Source organism: Lissotriton helveticus, chromosome 12 (genome assembly GCF_964261635.1).
Source record: "Lissotriton helveticus chromosome 12, aLisHel1.1, whole genome shotgun sequence".
NCBI lineage: Eukaryota > Metazoa > Chordata > Amphibia > Caudata > Salamandridae > Lissotriton > Lissotriton helveticus.
This window is the reverse complement of record NC_136073.1, coordinates 756,490,299-756,508,471: the sequence shown is the minus strand read 5'-3', so window position 1 is coordinate 756,508,471 and position 18,173 is coordinate 756,490,299. Positions and strand designations below refer to the sequence as shown.

The window sequence follows — 18,173 nt, the reverse complement described above, 5'->3', positions numbered from 1 at the left end:
GGCCTTTGAAGCTTCCCGTTCGTGGACCCAGCCCATCCTGGAGAGGAGGCATGACATCTCTGCCCAGGAGGGGCTTTGTTTCTGGATCCAGAGAGCAGAGGCCCTCTACCCAGGGGAACCAGAAACCTGTCTGTGGGTGGCAAATGGTGGGTAGCCATCCATTAACCATGCCAGGGATGGTCGTTTTTCCGGGGGCATCTCTAAGATGCCTCTGAATTCATTTTACATTTAATCCCACACTGGCATTAGCGTGGGTTTAATGTGCTGAGAAGTTAGCTTCCAAACATCCCAGGTTTTAGTAAAGCCATTATGGAACTGTGGAGTTCGTAATGACCAACTCCCAGACCATATACTCTTTATTGCTTTGCTACACTTACAATGTCTAAGAATGTACTTAGCCATTGTAAGGGTACAGTGCTCATGCAACTGTACCCTCACCTATGATCTAGTACACCCTGTTAGAGGGGCGACTTACCTAGGCCACTGGCAGTGGGTTGCAGGCATGGCACACAGGGATGTGTGCCGTGTCGACTCTTCACTTTTCTCTGCACCAAAGCACGCAGCCTGCAATGGAAGTTTGTGGGTGTTAAGGTGCAGGGCCTCTAAAGGTGGCACAATAGGTGCTGCATCCCTTAGAGGCCTTCCCTGGTCACCGTGCCCTTGGTACCCATGGTACTTTTTATAAGGGATTACCTGTGGCCAGAGATGTGCCAGTTGTCGGTACAAAAGGTACATTTTTTGGGGGAAAACACAGACTCTGGGAACCTGATTGGCAAGCACCCAAGGCACATTAAGTCAAAGTGCATCAGAAATCTGGCAACAGAACCCACTTTCCTACAGACGGTACCTGAAGCAGCATCATATCTATGCCTGATATGTTATGTTATTGTATCCAAGTCTAAAATAGTCCCTTAAAAGGCCTTATTATTGCATTTGAGCAACTAGATTTTTAATAAATGGGACTTGAATGAAGATTAAAATGCTCAAACCCTCTATTCTTGTTTGAAAAATGCATAAGCTCATGAAGTAAAAGAAACATTAGAAAAAGTGGAAGCAGCTCCCAAACCAATAAACAAATGTGTGGCTATACGTTGTCGCTTCAAGGTAGTGTGGGTTTGTGTTCCCAAATTGAAAACTTGAATATCTTAGGTTTAAACATTTTGGAACTACTATTTGCAAAATACAGATGAATGATATTGACAAAGAACTCCATTCCATTCTGTATGTGATAGTTCATTTGTGGGAATTAGGTATTGCTGTGCAGTGATGCCAAGGGACATTTAAGTGATTATCTAACAATGTCTTCACCAGTCAGGCAGAGGCTCAAGCAGTAGATGAGGAGCTCTTCAACGATTACAAATTTAGTGTGGACCAACTGATGGAGCTGGCAGGTCTCAGCTGTGCCACCGCTATTGCCAAGGTATGTTGTGGATTACATGTAATGTGTTTTGTTATCTCTTTTTGTATTTCCCCAGAGCAAGAAATATTACAGAATAAAAGCTGAATATTCATATTCAGATCATTCTGTTATGTTACATGAATATAATGTAGGTTATTATTTACTGATAACACCTAAATTACATTTGAGGCTCCCGCTTTACATTTTTACTGACTTTTACAGGTAAATATAGACAGAAAACAATCAATTTTTCTGTCTCTGTTTATTTTAAAATATGGAAATGCATAAAATAGATTTTCTTTTGTATGATTCTTACTATAGTCAATCATGCTTGCTCGGTCAATAGCTGTGCAGACAGGGACAACAGATTTGCTAATAAAGCTTAAATAACTGCAGCAGTACATCTTTGTAAACTGTTCAAAAATGCAAATGATTTCAGAAGACTGTTGTACTGCAAATAGCTAAAACTCATTGGACATTTAAACATGAGTAATCATGTTTTGGTTAAATAAATTTGGAAATATACCCACTGCAGATTAATTTTTTACCCTAACCCAAAATGAATTTGAATAAATACAAACAACATGAGCAAAAAAAGAAATATGCATAAATGCAGATGGGAATGTAAAAAACAACAACATATAACCAGGATTCCAAATTCTAATCAGAGTCATTAAATACAAAATGATAAGTATATAGACCACAAGACAAAGGGAAAATACACCAGATGCAAGGATATAGAGTAATTCAAGTAACATTCTCTGCTCCATATTTATGTGTTCGCTTGAAAAGCTTTGTGAAAGGGTAGTTGTAATCCTTTACTCTTACACCAGAATTCCCATAGCAACCTTCAGTTTATGCCATAATTGTTAGAATCAAAGCCAGAAAAAGACTGGATTTCACCAGTTTCTATGAGCTATGCAACCACAGCTCTTTCCGATGGACCTTTCATGCCCACACACTCTGTCACTGATTATATTTCAAGTGACCACACGAATGACACTACTGATGAAATCACATCATCATTGAAACAATTGATAACTTTGCTAAAGTCACTAGGTTACGCCACTTCATTGATCTCAACGTTTGTGATATTCCAACCTGGCTTTGGTTGTAAGGACTTTAGACCAGACTGCTTGCTGAGGGGGAAGAAATGGCCAACTTAGCGCCCACTTCTGCTGTGCCTAAGAGGCACTAGACTCCGGATCAGATCTTTGGTTTGACCGACTGTTGATGGAAAGTGGTGCAGAGGCCATTGCCTGTTCTTTCAAAATATTTGTATTAGTTTCATGCAACAAAACTGGACAATAGACACTTGGTCTCTTGCACATTAGTGTGTAGGACCATGAATCAGTTGCTGTGATCAGATTCATCATAGCGGTGCTGAGAATAATGACTAATAGTGAAAGCAACAGCATCAGAGTGGGCAGGGAATGGAGGAAAGCAACAGGGGCAGAGGGGAAAGTAAGGACGCCTTAAATATGATAAATAGGGGAAAGCGAAAACAAAGTGAGAGTCCGGGCAATGATTGGATGGAAAAGTGAGAGCACATAGAAACCAGAAGCGAGTAAGGTTGTGGAACATGAAAAAGTGGAGATGATGTTGATAAATCAAACAGAGGGAAAGCAAAAGCACAAAGATAGTAGGTTGAGAGGTAGGCAGGAAAGATTAAGCAAACAGAAAACATAGAGAGGAAGGGGGACAGACGTGCAGGAGTGCTTGTGAATCTCAATACCCACACCTAATGGAAAGAGTAATGAGATACCAGAACCTTACATGAAATGCCATGGGCTTGATGGGTATACCAACCATAACAGTGATAAATTATCAAAACAATGAGCGGCAGTGGCTGAAGAGCAGTTTTTATATGTCTTCATAAATAACATCTGTTAGGCAGCTAAAGCTGTCTGTAGAGAGACCTAAAAAAGAAGCGATGCGGGCATAACTTGTTGGGCACATCGCTCTGATGCATGACTCTAGACTAGATGCATTCAATTTTTAGCAAGTTTGGGTGGCGGTCATTAAAAGCATGTTGCCAGTCAAATCACAACCTGCTTCAAAGTTCTCCACCTACATGTTACTTCCATCCAGTCTTTGGAATGGCCAGTTTCCAAGAGAACGCCGAAAACTTTGTACATGGGCCCTCCATTTTCTCAAATTCTCCACTTTCATAAATAACCTTTTCAGCTGATGTAACGCATTCCATCCCAAAGTGCCTTACATTCAGCTACAGTGTGCGACACCCACACCCTCACATAAAGCCTCACTCAAGAATAGCAAACTTTGTGAAACATTATAAGGTGCCTTTATCTATAACTCCCTCTATGGCTACCTCCCTGGTGTCCTTCAGTGTCTCAGCCCAATCCACCTCTTCAAACGTTCTCCGAATTCTCTTATCTTATGCTGTATTTATAGAGCGCACTGACACCAAAGGTTTCCTGGCGCTATGATTAAGATTGAGGGTGAGGATGGTAACTTACATAAGATTTGAGAAGAGCCAAGTTTTTAGGCTCTTTCGGAAGCTCAACAAAGAGTCAGAGGTTTTGATATGAAGAGGGAGGGAGTTCCACAGTTTAGGTGCCAGAAAACTGAGCCTGCGACCACCCTGCTTTTTCAGTTTGACCTTCGGAATAGCAAGGAGGTGGAAGTGGGCAGAGCGAAGATTGCGGGCCGGGCAGTACGGTTTGAGGAGGGATTCTAGAAAGGCAGGGCCTTTAGACTGCCGGGCCTTGTATACCAGGCAGCCAATTTTAAAGGCGGCTCGCTGTTCGACAGGTAGCCAGTGCAATTTTGCCAGAAGGGGTCTGGCAGATTGCCACTTGGGGGTTTTGTAAATAAGCCTGGCTGCCTGGTTCTGCACCAACTGAACTCCCCATTTAAACATTGTGTTTCTCAACTTATCAGGTGTGTATTTACCAAGTACTCTGCAGGTATCTATTTAGAACACATTCAGACAGGAGTTGTGCACAGGATCTCAAATCATTCTGTCCTTCATATGTCACTGAGCTTGAATATGACCATTGGTTACGTTTTACAAATCACACAAGTTTGCGTGAGTGTATCGGGGCCCATGTGAGAAGCATTTTGTTGACGTGGTATATGGCAGTGACTGCTAAGAGCATGTTGCCACAAGTCAGTTGAACCATCTACACATGGGTGTAGGAAAAAGTGTTAAAAGAGACGAAGTGATGCATATGGATACCTATCTCCATTTAGTGATCTGTATCAAATAATGTAGCCTCATTGACAGTACAATGTAGGTACTTGCCCAGACGTGGTGCATCTTACCTTTGAAGGTGCAGTTCCCCTTGAACTATAGAATATGCTCTAGAGTCCACCCACTTGTGGTAGAAGAGCAACCAATAGATATTGGCATTATGGGATCGGCCACAGTAGCTCAGGAAAGTCCATCCTGGAGTGGTGGCAGCAACCCACAGGGTATTATACCAGTAGGGATAGTATATACTGTCATGTGTCTGTCGTGGAGTAACAGACAAGCAACCATTCAGTGATCAGAATAGTGTGTACCAAAGGGTGTCTACCAGATGAAGCAGGGAGAAATGCATATTGACTTTATACACATAGCCACAATATGTATCTGAGCAGTCCACTCAATGGAGGAGGGGGACAACCCATAAAATAGATTATTATACAACCAGCATTGTATCTGAATGGGGGAGGAGGGAAACCTATTGGAAAGGGCATTGTACAATCTGCCATAGTAATAATCTTAAGGTTAGTCCAGGGGTGGCAGATGAGTACTCCAAGGAATATTCAAACACCACACATAGATTGGTCACACAGCACTTAGAAAAAAGAAAATTATATCTTGGGTAGTATCGATGGATTAGAATTTTTACAACTTCAAAAATTCAGATCGCAGTGCTTGATATATTCCTTCTATGCTCTTTGTGATCACTTTCCTTACAAACCTAATTCTGTTTTCCTCACAGGCATATCCTGCTACTGCATTCACCAACAACCTGGCAACTGTCCTGGTTATATGTGGCCCTGGAAACAATGGCGGTGATGGCCTGGTCTGTGCCAGACATCTGAAAATGTTTGTAAGTGTTTTTTACATTATGAATGTGCAAGATCAATTGGTGCTATATATCTAACTGGGCTAAGGACCTTATTCAGCATTCTTTGGTAACAGAAAATATTCCAATTTGCAGAGGAAGTAAGATATCCTCCGTTGAGAAATTAAAATGTATCAGGAGGAATTATCTCTGGTCTAGCTCTTTGGCAGAGGCAATTCTACCATTGGATTCTCCATCATTGTCAAGGATGGAACACTGCAAAGGTCTCTTATGCTTCCTTCATGATTGTCTGAAGAAAGAGTGGCTCAACGTAGTAGCCATAGTGCCTCTCTGCACTTCTTCAGTATTGGATCTTTCATAGATTCACATGTTTGAATCATTACCTATCGTCAAAGTGGGAGTCCCACGGTACCATAGTAGAGCAGTATGTAATAGTAGCATAGGCTATAATGGCAATGCAAAGTCACTTTAGTAGCCTATGCATGTCCTTTTTTAAAAGGACCAAACATTGAACTATAACCAATCAGGTGATAGCACCCTCACGACCACTCCAGACTGAGGCGAAGTCCTTCAGATTTTCTACTGTACGTCATGTGAAGGGAGTCTCCTTGAGCTCTGCTCAGTTTTTTCCTCTATAACTCAACTTTTTTATGCCTACAATGTCCGATGCCTCAAAAAAAGGCCTCTTAGGATCCTGCAAGTCCTGTGGGAAGAAAAGGATGCATGTGAATGATCCACACAAAGACTGTCTATTGCCTCTAATCTCAACATCAGTTAAAGGAGTGCAATATCTGTCGCTCTTTTTATTCTAAAAATTAAGAGACTTAGAGGGAAGGCCACTTCTGTGGCTATAGAAGTCTAAATGCCACTCTCAGGAGGACAACGATTTGTCTGACAGACCCCACAAAAGGTAAAACTTGTCTGACCATGGGCCTTCCGAGGGGAGTAGAAAGGCCTTGAAGACACTCCATAAGAAACCTCTATGAAAGGAGAAACTAAAGCTTATCTTCACAAGGCCGCCCTCCTCCCAATCTACTACTCCATTTGAGAAAAAAGCTGAGAGAAAACATTCTCCTTCCTCACAACTGTCAAGGACTAAAAATCCTCTCAGAACGCCATCGACGATGACACCACCGTCGACACTGGTATCAACAACAACGGCGACCGTCACCATAGTCTCGTCGATTTACCCATAATCGTCGAGGACTTCAATGATGGCCACTATCAATGCTCCCATTTTATTCACAAGGTGAGTTTCTCCTCTAAGTCACCGTCAACGTCACAATTGACTTCAAAATCACCGTCGACAAAGACACCGTCAACAGCAACACCGTCGACAATAACACCGGCCACGGCAGCGCCAACCTCCGCACCATCTACAACAATACTGTCGACACTGCCACCGCCGACGACCTTATCGTCGATGCTGGCGGTTCAGTCGATGAAGGACCTCTTACCATCGATATCCCAGTTCACTTTTACGTTGTCGACAACTTCGACGGGACTGTCGACGAAGATTAAAATGACTAAGATCACCAAGACGACCTGAAGTTACCTCTCCTAGTAAGGTCTCACCTTTACTTCCTAGCTATTTACTAGACGTGGAAAAGTCAGATGACGACAGGCCCTTTGGGGATGTGCACAGTCTTTTGGAGGTCGAGGTCAGTTATCAGAAGGAAGATTCAGAGGATGAGGATAAAAAGCAATGCTACCACTCATTATGCCCCTCATAGGTGGCATTAGGAACCTTAGAAATATCCCCCTCCTCCCCAGCCTAGACATGATGAAATGCCCATGCCCAGTTCTCTAGTGCAAACTCTGCAAGCCATACTACAGAATTACAAGAGGAGCTTTCCGGATCCTCCACAAGAGCAGCAACCAGTGCCACCACAGCCAGCTTTTCCTGCCAGGCCAAGAAATAGCCCTCCACCGATAATGCCCAGGATAACACCTCCTACCCATATCGTACCGCCTCCAAGGGAAGACCACCCGTCCTTAGGCGACTAGAGAGAGAAGGCGAGATCCCTGATCCACAACAACCTCTAGATGAATGGGATGATTACCTGATTCCTACTCCATCGCCTCTGCTACCTCATTCTGAAGACTCCAAACCCCGAGGTGGAATTTCTCTAACTATCTCATAACATCGGACAAATGGGTGATGGACTTAGTAATCTATTGCCATACCCTAGAGGTTGTGCAGAGACCCCTAAACACTCCTCGAAAAAGAGCACACCCACCTAGTCTTCACTTAGAAAGGGTTCCTTGGTTTCAAAAGGGCATGGGATTCTACTCCTGTTTTTTCCTCATTCGAAAGAAATCAGGAGTGGAGACCCATCGTAGACCTCCGGAGAGGAACACATTTCTGCACAAACAATCTTCCCGTATGATTACTCTTTCCAGATATTTCTCCACCTATTAAACAGCGGAGACAACATGACCTCCCTAGATTTTAAATGTTTACCTCCACATTCCCATACAATCAAGGCATCGCAAATATCTCCGTTACACCGTAGCCGGTACCCATTACCATATCAGAGTCCTTCCCTTTGGACTCAAGACCACCCCTTTATTTTCACAAAGTGTCTTGCCCCGGTAGCTGCCATACTTCACAAGCAAGGTAATCGGGTATTCCCTTACTTAGATGACTGAAGGCTAAAAGCTACAAAACCGAAATAAGCTTCCAGGACTTCCAAGGCCTGCTTTTCACTCTTCCACTGGCTAGGCCTGACAGTAAATTACCCAAAATCCTCGACCATCCCAAGTCAGACAAGGATATTTCTGGGTGCCAACCTCGATACTATCAGAAACTAGCTTTATGGGTCACAAGACAGACTACAGAGATTATCAAACCTGGTCCTAAAGATCTCAAAAAGGAGGTCCGTTTCAGTGCGGATGTTCAAGTTGCTCCTCTGCATGATCTCCTCTGCAATTAACCTTATCCCGCTGACACGGCTGAAAATGAGGCCATTACAGGTGGGGCTCCAGTTGCAATGGGTCTAATCGACAGGCTCCTTCGAAGATTTGATCAGCATTACCTTAAAGATGCGACAGACATAGTGTAGTGGTCACAACAATCTCATCTCTCACAAAGCCTCACGTCCCTGACTTTGGTTCCAAACTACATTATCACCACTGATGCCTCCATGGAAGGCTGTGGTGGCCATTTTCAGGACCTGCAAGTTCAAGGGAAATGGTCTGCACTCCAGACGTTGATGCATATCAGTTGTATAGAGCTCAAGGCTATTTTTCTCACTGTCCAAGCCTTCCTTCCGTGTATAGCAGGAGCCTCTGTGTTGGTCTTTACAGACAATACTACCAGCATGTTTTACATCAACAAACAAGGGAGAGCAAATTCTCTGCCTCAAGAGTCTCAAGATTTTTGGAATTGGCTGGCAGACCACCTCGTGACTTTGAAAGCCAAACTTATGTCAGGAGTAAACACCTTAGTGGACACTCTTAGCAGAACCACGGACAGTTGCCACGAGTGGGAATTTGATCAGTGGGTGTTGGATATGGTCTTCACACGCGGGGGCAGACCAGCACTGGATCTTTTTGCGATGAACAAGAAGGCCAAATGCCAGTTTTAAGGCAGTCAATAACCACTCCCAGTGTTGTGGGGTAATGCCCTTTCAGTGATATGGTCCGAGATTTATGCAGTCGCATTTTCCCTCTTCACTCTCATACCAAGGATTCTCGCCAAAATGAAGATGGAAAGCTGTCGCCTCAATCTAATAGCTCCCAAATGGCCCAGACAGCATTGGATTACAGAGCTCCTGATGCTGTCGGAGACCAGTCTCATTTCCCTACCCAGGATTCACACCTTCTTGATGAGGAACAACAGCCAAATTCTGCACCCAAACCAGACTCTCTCCAATTACATGCATAACTCCTGAATTCAATCAATTCCTGGATGTAAATCTCTCTCAAGACTGCAAAGACATTCTGGCCAAAGCGAGGCCGACTCAACAAGCAAAACATACAGATTCAAATGGATGTTTTAGCTATTTTTTCACTTACAAAATCAACCGTTTGTGCTGACATCCAACGGGCATATTAAATTTAAGCTGGAGAAATAAGACTTCAGGGTTGCAAGCTACATTTGTACAGGCAGTATTCTAAAGTTTTGTCTACATCAGTTGTTCCAGCAGTCCTAAGTTGTATTATCAGTACCTCACTGAGTAAAGATACTGTTCTGCACAACCTGAAGAAATAAGTTGTGGAACCTGTAGAAGAAAAGAACGTGGCACATAGATTAACATTTCAGCCAATGTCAAACAAATTGTATCCAACTAAATAGTTTGAGAAAAGTGTAAACAGCCAGTCACAGACATTTACTGAATCCAGTAATCACCTGGTTAAATTCCAGACAGGCTATTTATTGTTCATCATGCAGCACGTAATATGTCATTGGAGCTGACTTCAGTGGAGGTGGAAAGTGGCCGTCTAAGTGATTGCCTCTTGTTGAAATAGTCTGAGATGTCAAACTCAGTCAACCATGCTGTCATACTCTGTAGACTTCCAAGAATGTGCCATGTCCTGGGTAAACACCTTTGTCTAATAGAATCTCAAATGGTACAAAAACAGTTATCAGCATACCTAGAAGCCAATAAACTCCTCCATGACGCCCAGTCTGGTTTTAGGTCAGGATACAGCCCGAGACAGCACTGTTGGAAATAACTGAGAATGTACAGGAGACCTTGGACAATGGCCACTGTGCTATGATCGTGCTGCTTGATCTGTTGCCAGCGATCGATACAGTGTACCATACGATCCTGCTAGACAGACTAAGACAACTGGGAGTGACAGGAACCACTCTATCTTAGTTTGGCTCCTTTCTGGAAGACCAGTCCCAGAAAATACTGCTGCACCCTCACCTTTCATCCTCACGCCCTAAAATTTGTGGAGTTCAACAGGGCTCAGCTTTGAGCCCGACTCTTTTTTAATGTCTACCTCTCCCCACTAGCACCACTAATAGAACAACATCGGGTAAGAACCATCTCGTATGCTGATGATATACAGCTTGTGTTCGCTTTCAAAAATATATCCGAGGCAGCCTTCTCCAACCTCAGACACTGTCTGGTTGATATCTCAACATGGATGACTAAGAACTGTCTGAGGTTGAACACCGATAAAACTGAGGTTTTATTTTTTAACCAGCCATCTCCTCCCCACTTGGACTTATGGTGGCCCCCCAAGCTCAATCTCCCACCTCAGCCTGTGTCCTCGGCCAGGAACCTAGGGTTCAAGTTTGATTCCGCTCTCTCTTGTGAGACTCAGATCAGCCATGTCTCCTCTTCATGCTTCTGGAAAATGAAGTCTCTACGGAGATTTCTCCACCTTCTTCCCATGGACTGCCGGATGATAGTGGTTCAGGCACTCTTCACGTCTCAGGTAGATAATGCCAATATTCTGTACCTGCGTCTGCCTGATTATATGATCAGGAAACTACAGAGTATACAGAATGCGGCTGCCAGGCTCATTAGAAATATCCCTATACGACATCACATATCCCCCCCACTTATGGAGTCTACACTGGCTACTGGTAAAAAGGAGGGTTTATTTATTATTTATTTTATGTTTTGTAAAGCGCCTGGTGACCCGAAGGCATCCCCGCGCTATCGAGTTGTGAAATCCTGGAGAAGGAGACCGGGGGAACTATTTGGGAAAAAGGAAGGTTTTAAGTTTTTTACGAAAGAGGGGGAGACAGGGTTCCAGACGCAGATTGCGAGGGAGAGCGTTCCATTTTGAGGAGGCATTGACCGAGAAGCGGCGGCCACCGGTGCGCGACTTCTTGAATTTAGGAACTATGGCCAGGTGTTCGCTGTCAGAGCGAAGGTTTCTGGGGGCTTTGTGGGGGATGACCATGTCTTTAAGGGCGGCCGGGCCAGCCCCGTTTATAAGTTTATGCGTTGTGCACAGGGCCTTGAACTCTACACGCTGGCGCACAGGAAGCCAGTGCAGAGCTTTGAGGGCCGGTTTGGTAGAGGCTCTGGGCGGGAGGTTCAAAATGAGCCTCGCCGCGGCATTCTGTGCACGTTGGAGCTTAGCCAGGGTGAATTCAGGGGCTCCAAGGTAAGCGGCGTTCCCATAGTCAAGCCGGGCTAATATAAGCCCTTGGACCAATAGTTTCCTGGATAGGGGGGGAAGGAGAGGGAGAATCTTACGGATTGACCGCAGGAGGCCAAAGCATGTTCCAGCGGTCTTTGCTGCCTGGGTCTTCATGGAGAGGTCCTGCTCCAGCCAGAAACCTAGGGTTTTAATTTCTTTCTTAGGCGTGGGGATGTTCCCGAAGGCATCCGGCCACACTGATGGAGGGATGGAAGACCATTTGTTGCCTAGGAGCATGATTTCGGTTTTCGAACCGTTCAGCATCAGGGAGGATTCACACATCCAGGTGTGGATATCCTGCAAACAATTCAAAAGATTATCTGGGTGCTTGTCAAGGTGCGAAAGAGAAACGACAAGTTTCAAAGCACTCACTCTCGCCTACAGGGCAATTAAAGAAACAGGCCCCTACTACCTGAGAAAACCACTCCGCAAATACCATCAGACAAGGACCCTGAGATCTAATCACCAAATACTTCTGGTTACCCCCGCTTTAGCCAGAGTAGGTGTCCGATCCTTTACGGTAAGAAGGGGCCATATATGGAATTCCCTACCCGAGACCATAAGGAACGCCAACTCGGAATTTGTCTTTCGCAAACTCCTAAAAACCTGTTTTTTTAACCTCCCTTAGCTCGGAAACTTATTGGCAGTTCGCTTCCTCTTCATGTACTCCGCAATTAGCGCCGGGACACCTCCGTTGGAGGTAGCTGTGCGCTCTACAAGCTACAAAAAAAATGGTAGACTGTCACTTTCACAACAGTATTGGTGTTCTAAATCTATGCCATGCCCTGACTGGCATTATTATTGTGATGTACATTCCCCCATAGACGAAGTTTTTAAAGTCATGGTGTTAACATGTGTACAACTACGGTGATGGCACTCAAGTTCTGTTGAAGATTGTCCCATCAGTCCCAGAAGCCAGGAAAACATTTCCACACACCTTTCCGACATAGATCATTGGATGGAAGACTGGCTTCTGATGTCAAATCCAAATCAAACTGAGTTATTGGTGGTAAGGTGTCTCCCATCCATGTGGGGGAGAGTTATCTGGGCATAGGAGTTAGGAGGCCACCAATCCTGTTGAAAAATAATATCACTATAATTGCGTGACTAACAATGGCACAGCAGGTTGCTCAGGTGGTGAATGTGGGCTTCTATCACCTGCAAGTAATAAGAACGTGAGTAATAGAATACAAATCCCCCAAAGGTGCAGACAAAAAATGGCAGTGTGCTGCTGGTGGGTAGACTCTCTATCACCTTTCTAGAAATGCAAAACTATTGGTGCATCAATTTAATAACATTATATTATGTGGCCAAACCTGTTCCAGTGTGCCAGAAAAGTTGAGGTAATGTGACTCCAGTAAGTTATTAATTATATTGGCTTGTAGTACTTAAGCACTATATATTTACAACATGGAGCATGGAACATAAAGTTATCCATCGCCAGGATACTGAATATCTCACTCAAGGTTTACCCTCGGCCTGTTACGCCACTTGGAACGCTTTGGTGCAGCTTCTGGGCTGCGTCTTAATCCTGAGAAATCCCTGATCTTTCCCCTTGCGGGATGCGGTGAAGACCCTCGTGTGGGTTTCCCGCCCCTGGGGCTGCGGTGGGAGATGGAGGCCTTCCGCTATTTGGGTATTCAGGTGGCTGTTTCTGATGAACAATTGCTGGCCCGAAACGCCGACCGTGTGCTTAGTTCCCTACAACAATCTGTATCCTTTTGGAATACGCTTCCACTCTCTCTCATGGGACGATTGGCCGTCTCAAAGATGGTGATGCTGCCTAGAATATTGTATATCCTACAGAATACCCTCTGTCCTCTTCCTCCTCGAATTTTTAACAAGCTTAATACGATGCTTACCTCCCTGCTTTGGGCAGGCAGACGCAGCAGAGTTGCGCTACGTACGATGGTCAGACGCTGGGAGGAGGGGGGCTTGGAGGCCCCACGTTTTGATTTATACTATTACGCGGCCCAACTTATACCGGCTGCGCGCTGGTTCGCGGGCGCGGAAAATTGGGAATTGCGACACCTGGCTGGTAGCGCAGATGAGAAGGCGTTGCGATTGGCTCTGATGCGTGGCAGAGGAGCGGATGGCGACCTGCCGTATATTGTTCGGCATACTGCGGGAATCTGGCAGCGAGTGGTGGAAAGGGTGCTGCGACGGGCCCCTTTTCATAGGGAGCTGCCAATATGGATATTGGCACCGGTCACACTAATGGAAGAGCACATGTCGTTTCGGGAATGGCGTGAGGGCGGCTGCGACACATTGGCAGACTTGTATCCGGACGAGTTCTTTGTGACCCTGGAGAGAGCTATCGAGGCCTTCAGTCTTACTGGGGGCCAATACCTTCACTATGGAGGCCTGCGGGACATGGCGAGAGCGACGTGGCCACAGTTCCCTGAGGCGCCCCAGGTGTCCCATACTTTGAATATCCTGCTATTGTGCGGCGCGGGACGGCGATTGATAACGCTTTTCTATACAGCGATGAGATGCGACTCGGCGCCACCGGTGTCCCCGTCCTGGGCGGCGTGGGAGGCAGATTTAGGGGTTGCCTTGGACCCGGGACAGCGGAGGCAGATAGGGACGCTCACCAAGAAGGTGTCGTGTAACGCACGTTTCAAATTAATCCATTTTAATTTTATGCACCGTACTTACGTAACCCCAGTTGCTCTGCGCCGCATTGTGGCGGATAAATCGGATGCCTGTCCTCGGTGTGGTTCAGTAGGAGCCGGATTTCTCCATTTAGCTTGGGAGTGCCCACTGGTCGGGGACTTCTGGAGGGTAGTAGTAGCCCACATCCGGAGGGTCACGGGACTGCGTCTTGACCTGACCCCGATCCATTGCTTGTTAGCCCTGGTCCCCAAACCTAAGAAGAGGAATATGTCATATAAGATGCTGCAGCTGCTCTTAGTGCTGGCTAGATGGCGGGTGGCTATCACCTGGATGAGACAAAGGGCGCCAGATATGACATTATGGCTTCGGGATGTGGGGGAATGGACATTAGCTGAAGAAACGCACATGCAACATACGCGTAGAGATGAGCGGCTACAGGAGGACTTGCTTCCATGGCGTATGATGTGTGCTGTGGGGTCGACTGGCAGCGACTCCGATGCTACTAGTGCTGCATTGTTCTCGTCCGAGGAATCGGGACCTGAGGAAGGGGTGGCGGGTGATGGGGAGGCAGAGTAGGGGCTGGGGGACTACCCTGACGACTGCGCACATGTTACCTATTGTCAGTTTCTATACCTGCACTGTATCCCGTGGATCTGATTCTTGCATCTCCTGTTCTATCTGCAACTGTTGAAGCCGTGCTGGGAGTGTGAACTGCGTACACCTGTATTTTCTATACACTGATGCCAATTTTGGGGGGGGGGGGGACAGTATTGTTTATTCTGCTGAAAAAATAAAGTTTAAAAAAAAAAAAGATTTACCCTCTGTAATCCAGCTAGATCCCTTCAGTCGGCAGGAAAAATATGCTGGTGATTCTCAAGTTCAACAAAGTCTTAACAGTCTAATGTGGCCTATGCTCCAGGCCTGTCTTGATTGCCCACGTCACCCTTCCTCAGTACATTAGAAGGATAGAGGGCAACCCAGCTATTAGCAGGAACCTAAAAACTCAGTTGGTATTAGAGGATAACCAAAGGACCCAAAGGCCATTACCAACACCCTCTGCACTTCTGTAATGTTGAACAGTCTGTTCTTCAAGTACCTTAGAGACCATCCCATCCCTGTAGTGAATGTTACACTCTGAAAGTAGTATAACATGTCATTATGTGAGCAGAACCGTCACCGCTGATATGTGACATGATTCCTAGATCCAAGCCAAGAAATTTATTTATATAATTCACCTATATATATTTTCCCTTTAAAATATTTCAGATATGAAATGAAGACACCAGCCTAATTGTTTGGACCTTTTTATTAAACTTGCATTTGTGATCTTTTTATAGAACACTGTGAAATAATTTTCTATTAAAGTGGAACACAATATGAAAAATAGAAGTGAGTTTATATACAAAGGAAAGGGAAGCCTTAAAATAGTAACAACGCAGAACAGAATGCCATGTTGACTATCCGTTTAAATCCCTATGTGTTAAAATTCTGTTCTGTAAAATCTGATTTAAAACAATAAAATATTTTTCTTATTACTTTTTTGCAGGGATATGAGCCAGCTATATTCTACCCCAAACGTCCGAATAAGCCACTGTTTGAAGGGTTGACCACACAATGTCAAAAGATGGACATCCCCTTCCTGTCAGAGTTTCCATCAGAGGTATGTTTGTTCCAAGTTTGGATTTCCTCCTTTTAACATGTAATAGCTTCCAGCCTCCGAAACATTTCAGAAGGTTCTGTCTTGGTGTGGAAATTGGGAATAGTAAAGTAAAGAGAATGATTTCTATATTTGAAGGAACTTAGAATTCATATAGCAAAATATGAGAACAAACTCTTGTGAAGTGACCGTGCAAGACACAGCTGTTTATAGTCATAAACAGTTCAGTTTCCCTCTCTTGTAAATTCAAAAACTAAGCAGTTTTAAAAAGAGTTAGTATACAAAGGGTGTTGGAAGAATGTTGGTATTCTTTCACTTGAAGGTTTGGCTTGATGCCAACGTATAATGGAGGCCATTTGAGCTGTGATGTAAAAAGTGGAATTAGTGGCTCTGTGACTGTTGAAGCCTTCAACATCATGCCCCAGGTATGGAGCTCTGGTTCTGCGGCATCCAATGACTCCGTGGTGAAATCTAGTATTCGCAGAAACCATTCAGGTGAGGAGCTGCATTGCCTGATCAACCTTAGGCGCACATCTTGTCTTCCACACATCTCAATACAACACATTTATATTTGAATTGAAAAGTAAACAGAGCTTATGCCAATGTTTGAGCTGGGCAGAGTAAATGAAACATTGGTGAAATTGTTTCACTAGGCACCTTTTCACGTTCAGAAGGGACCTTCAAGCAGGAAAGCAACAAGAAGTCATGTTTTGAACATTAAAAAGGCAAATTATTGTGACTTGAATATACTTCACATCTCGTTATATGCCTTGCAAGCCTGACTGACCAATGCTAGTAATACTGGAGTGTTGACTCGCCATGTACTACCCTGTATTACATGTCGCTTCTTACACTTCAGAATTTGTGCTGGGGGAAAACGTCCATGTCCTTGCTAAATTTGCAGAGCTAACTTTAGACCGATTATGCAGTTTGCATCTGTTTACAATTGAACGTTGTGACAGACGCATTTAATAAAAATTGGCGTTCCATCATCCTGACAGGTACATCAAATGCTTCAATTTAACCATAATGTGTAAAGTGCGATACAATGTATTGTTGGCACATATGTTTGTCTTCAAAGAGGATAATTCTTAACTGTTGGGTAATGGGGGTGGTACATATATGAAAATTGGAAATAAATCATTCCAAACAATACTGTAAGAGAGAATATGCAGCATCTTTTATACAGAAGTTTGAATAGTAGGCTTGCTCCTAAGCACATTTGACTTGCATGAAAATATATTACACACTGAAATGTTTACTTAGTTATTGCCTGTATCTGTTATTGTTAATTAGTAGTTGCATAGAGCACAATCTGCCATTAGTATGGTATAGTAGCTCTGCTCCGTAGTATACAGTGCCTCTTTCCAATTGTTACCTCACACCCTGGGGTAATTTTGGGTTTCTTGGATATGTGCGATAAGTAGGGTGTATATGTCCGTTTTATTGAGTTGTACGTTTTTACTGGGCAACACTGGACGGCTGTAAAAAATTCTTGTTGTGGATCTTCCAAAGACAAGCTATAAGTGGAGTAATCAGTTGACAGTGGTGAGTGCTGTCGGGTGCCTTAATAGCCAGTTAATAGCATATGCGGATTGTAGGTTCTGCTTAAAGTTCGCTGTTCTATGGTGGTAATTGGAGAAGTGTGGCTCACCGATTAGAGCGGCAGACCCTGAGGCAGAGGTCTGGCCCGGGACGAGGGTTCAATTCCCGACGCGGCAGGGTCTTGGGCTCAGTGTCCACAGACTCGATAATTCTCGCCTAGGTGCCTAATCTAATCATGGGTCCCACTCTGCAACTCTGGGCAATAGCTTGCTTAATCTCCACAACGGCCCCGAAAGCGCTAGGATGCCTGGCCTCACCTTGGAGGTGCCCAGTAAGGGGCATCTCACTGGGAAAGCCAGGAAGGGTTCCACAGCGGTATACAGCGCCAAGATACCTTCTAGGTGATAGTGCGCTTTACAAGTATACACACATTTACATTTACATATCTTTGTGGGCAAGGTTGGTGTAAGCACATTGACACCCGGCTATTTGGCATGTCTATGCTATGTTATTTCTACAGTGTTCTCTCTAAAATGTTCTGTAGGAGATTGACATATAGCTGAGTGCTGTTGGGGCACAGTGGCAACCATTTGAGGCATTACTGATCTGTGTTGGTAGTAAGTTAAATGTGAAGCTAACCTGTGGCTCATCTATGGAAAAAAAAGCAAAAAGTCTGGACAGTCCAATGAAAGACAGAGTAAAGTGCAATCAATGTGGCTTTCAATGTTAGAGCAGACAAATAAACCCAAAGTAATAGACCAACATGCAGAACAAAGGTGCTTGGAACCCAGTCCTCCTGAAACGC

General features: G+C 44.5%; 1 protein-coding gene across 2 annotated transcripts in view; it reads left to right on the top strand.

Annotated features, from left to right (window-relative positions):
* The window catches only part of NAXE (NAD(P)HX epimerase), a 119,538-nt gene that overhangs the window by 69,764 nt on the left and 31,601 nt on the right, over nt 1-18,173 (top strand). For both annotated transcript variants that reach the window (XM_078668398.1, XM_078668397.1), the window contains 3 exons: nt 1,312-1,420; nt 5,353-5,463; nt 15,713-15,826. In XM_078668398.1, coding sequence (XP_078524524.1) covers nt 1,312-1,420; nt 5,353-5,463; nt 15,713-15,826 — 334 coding nt within the window. The remainder of the gene's footprint in view (nt 1-1,311; nt 1,421-5,352; nt 5,464-15,712; nt 15,827-18,173) is intronic.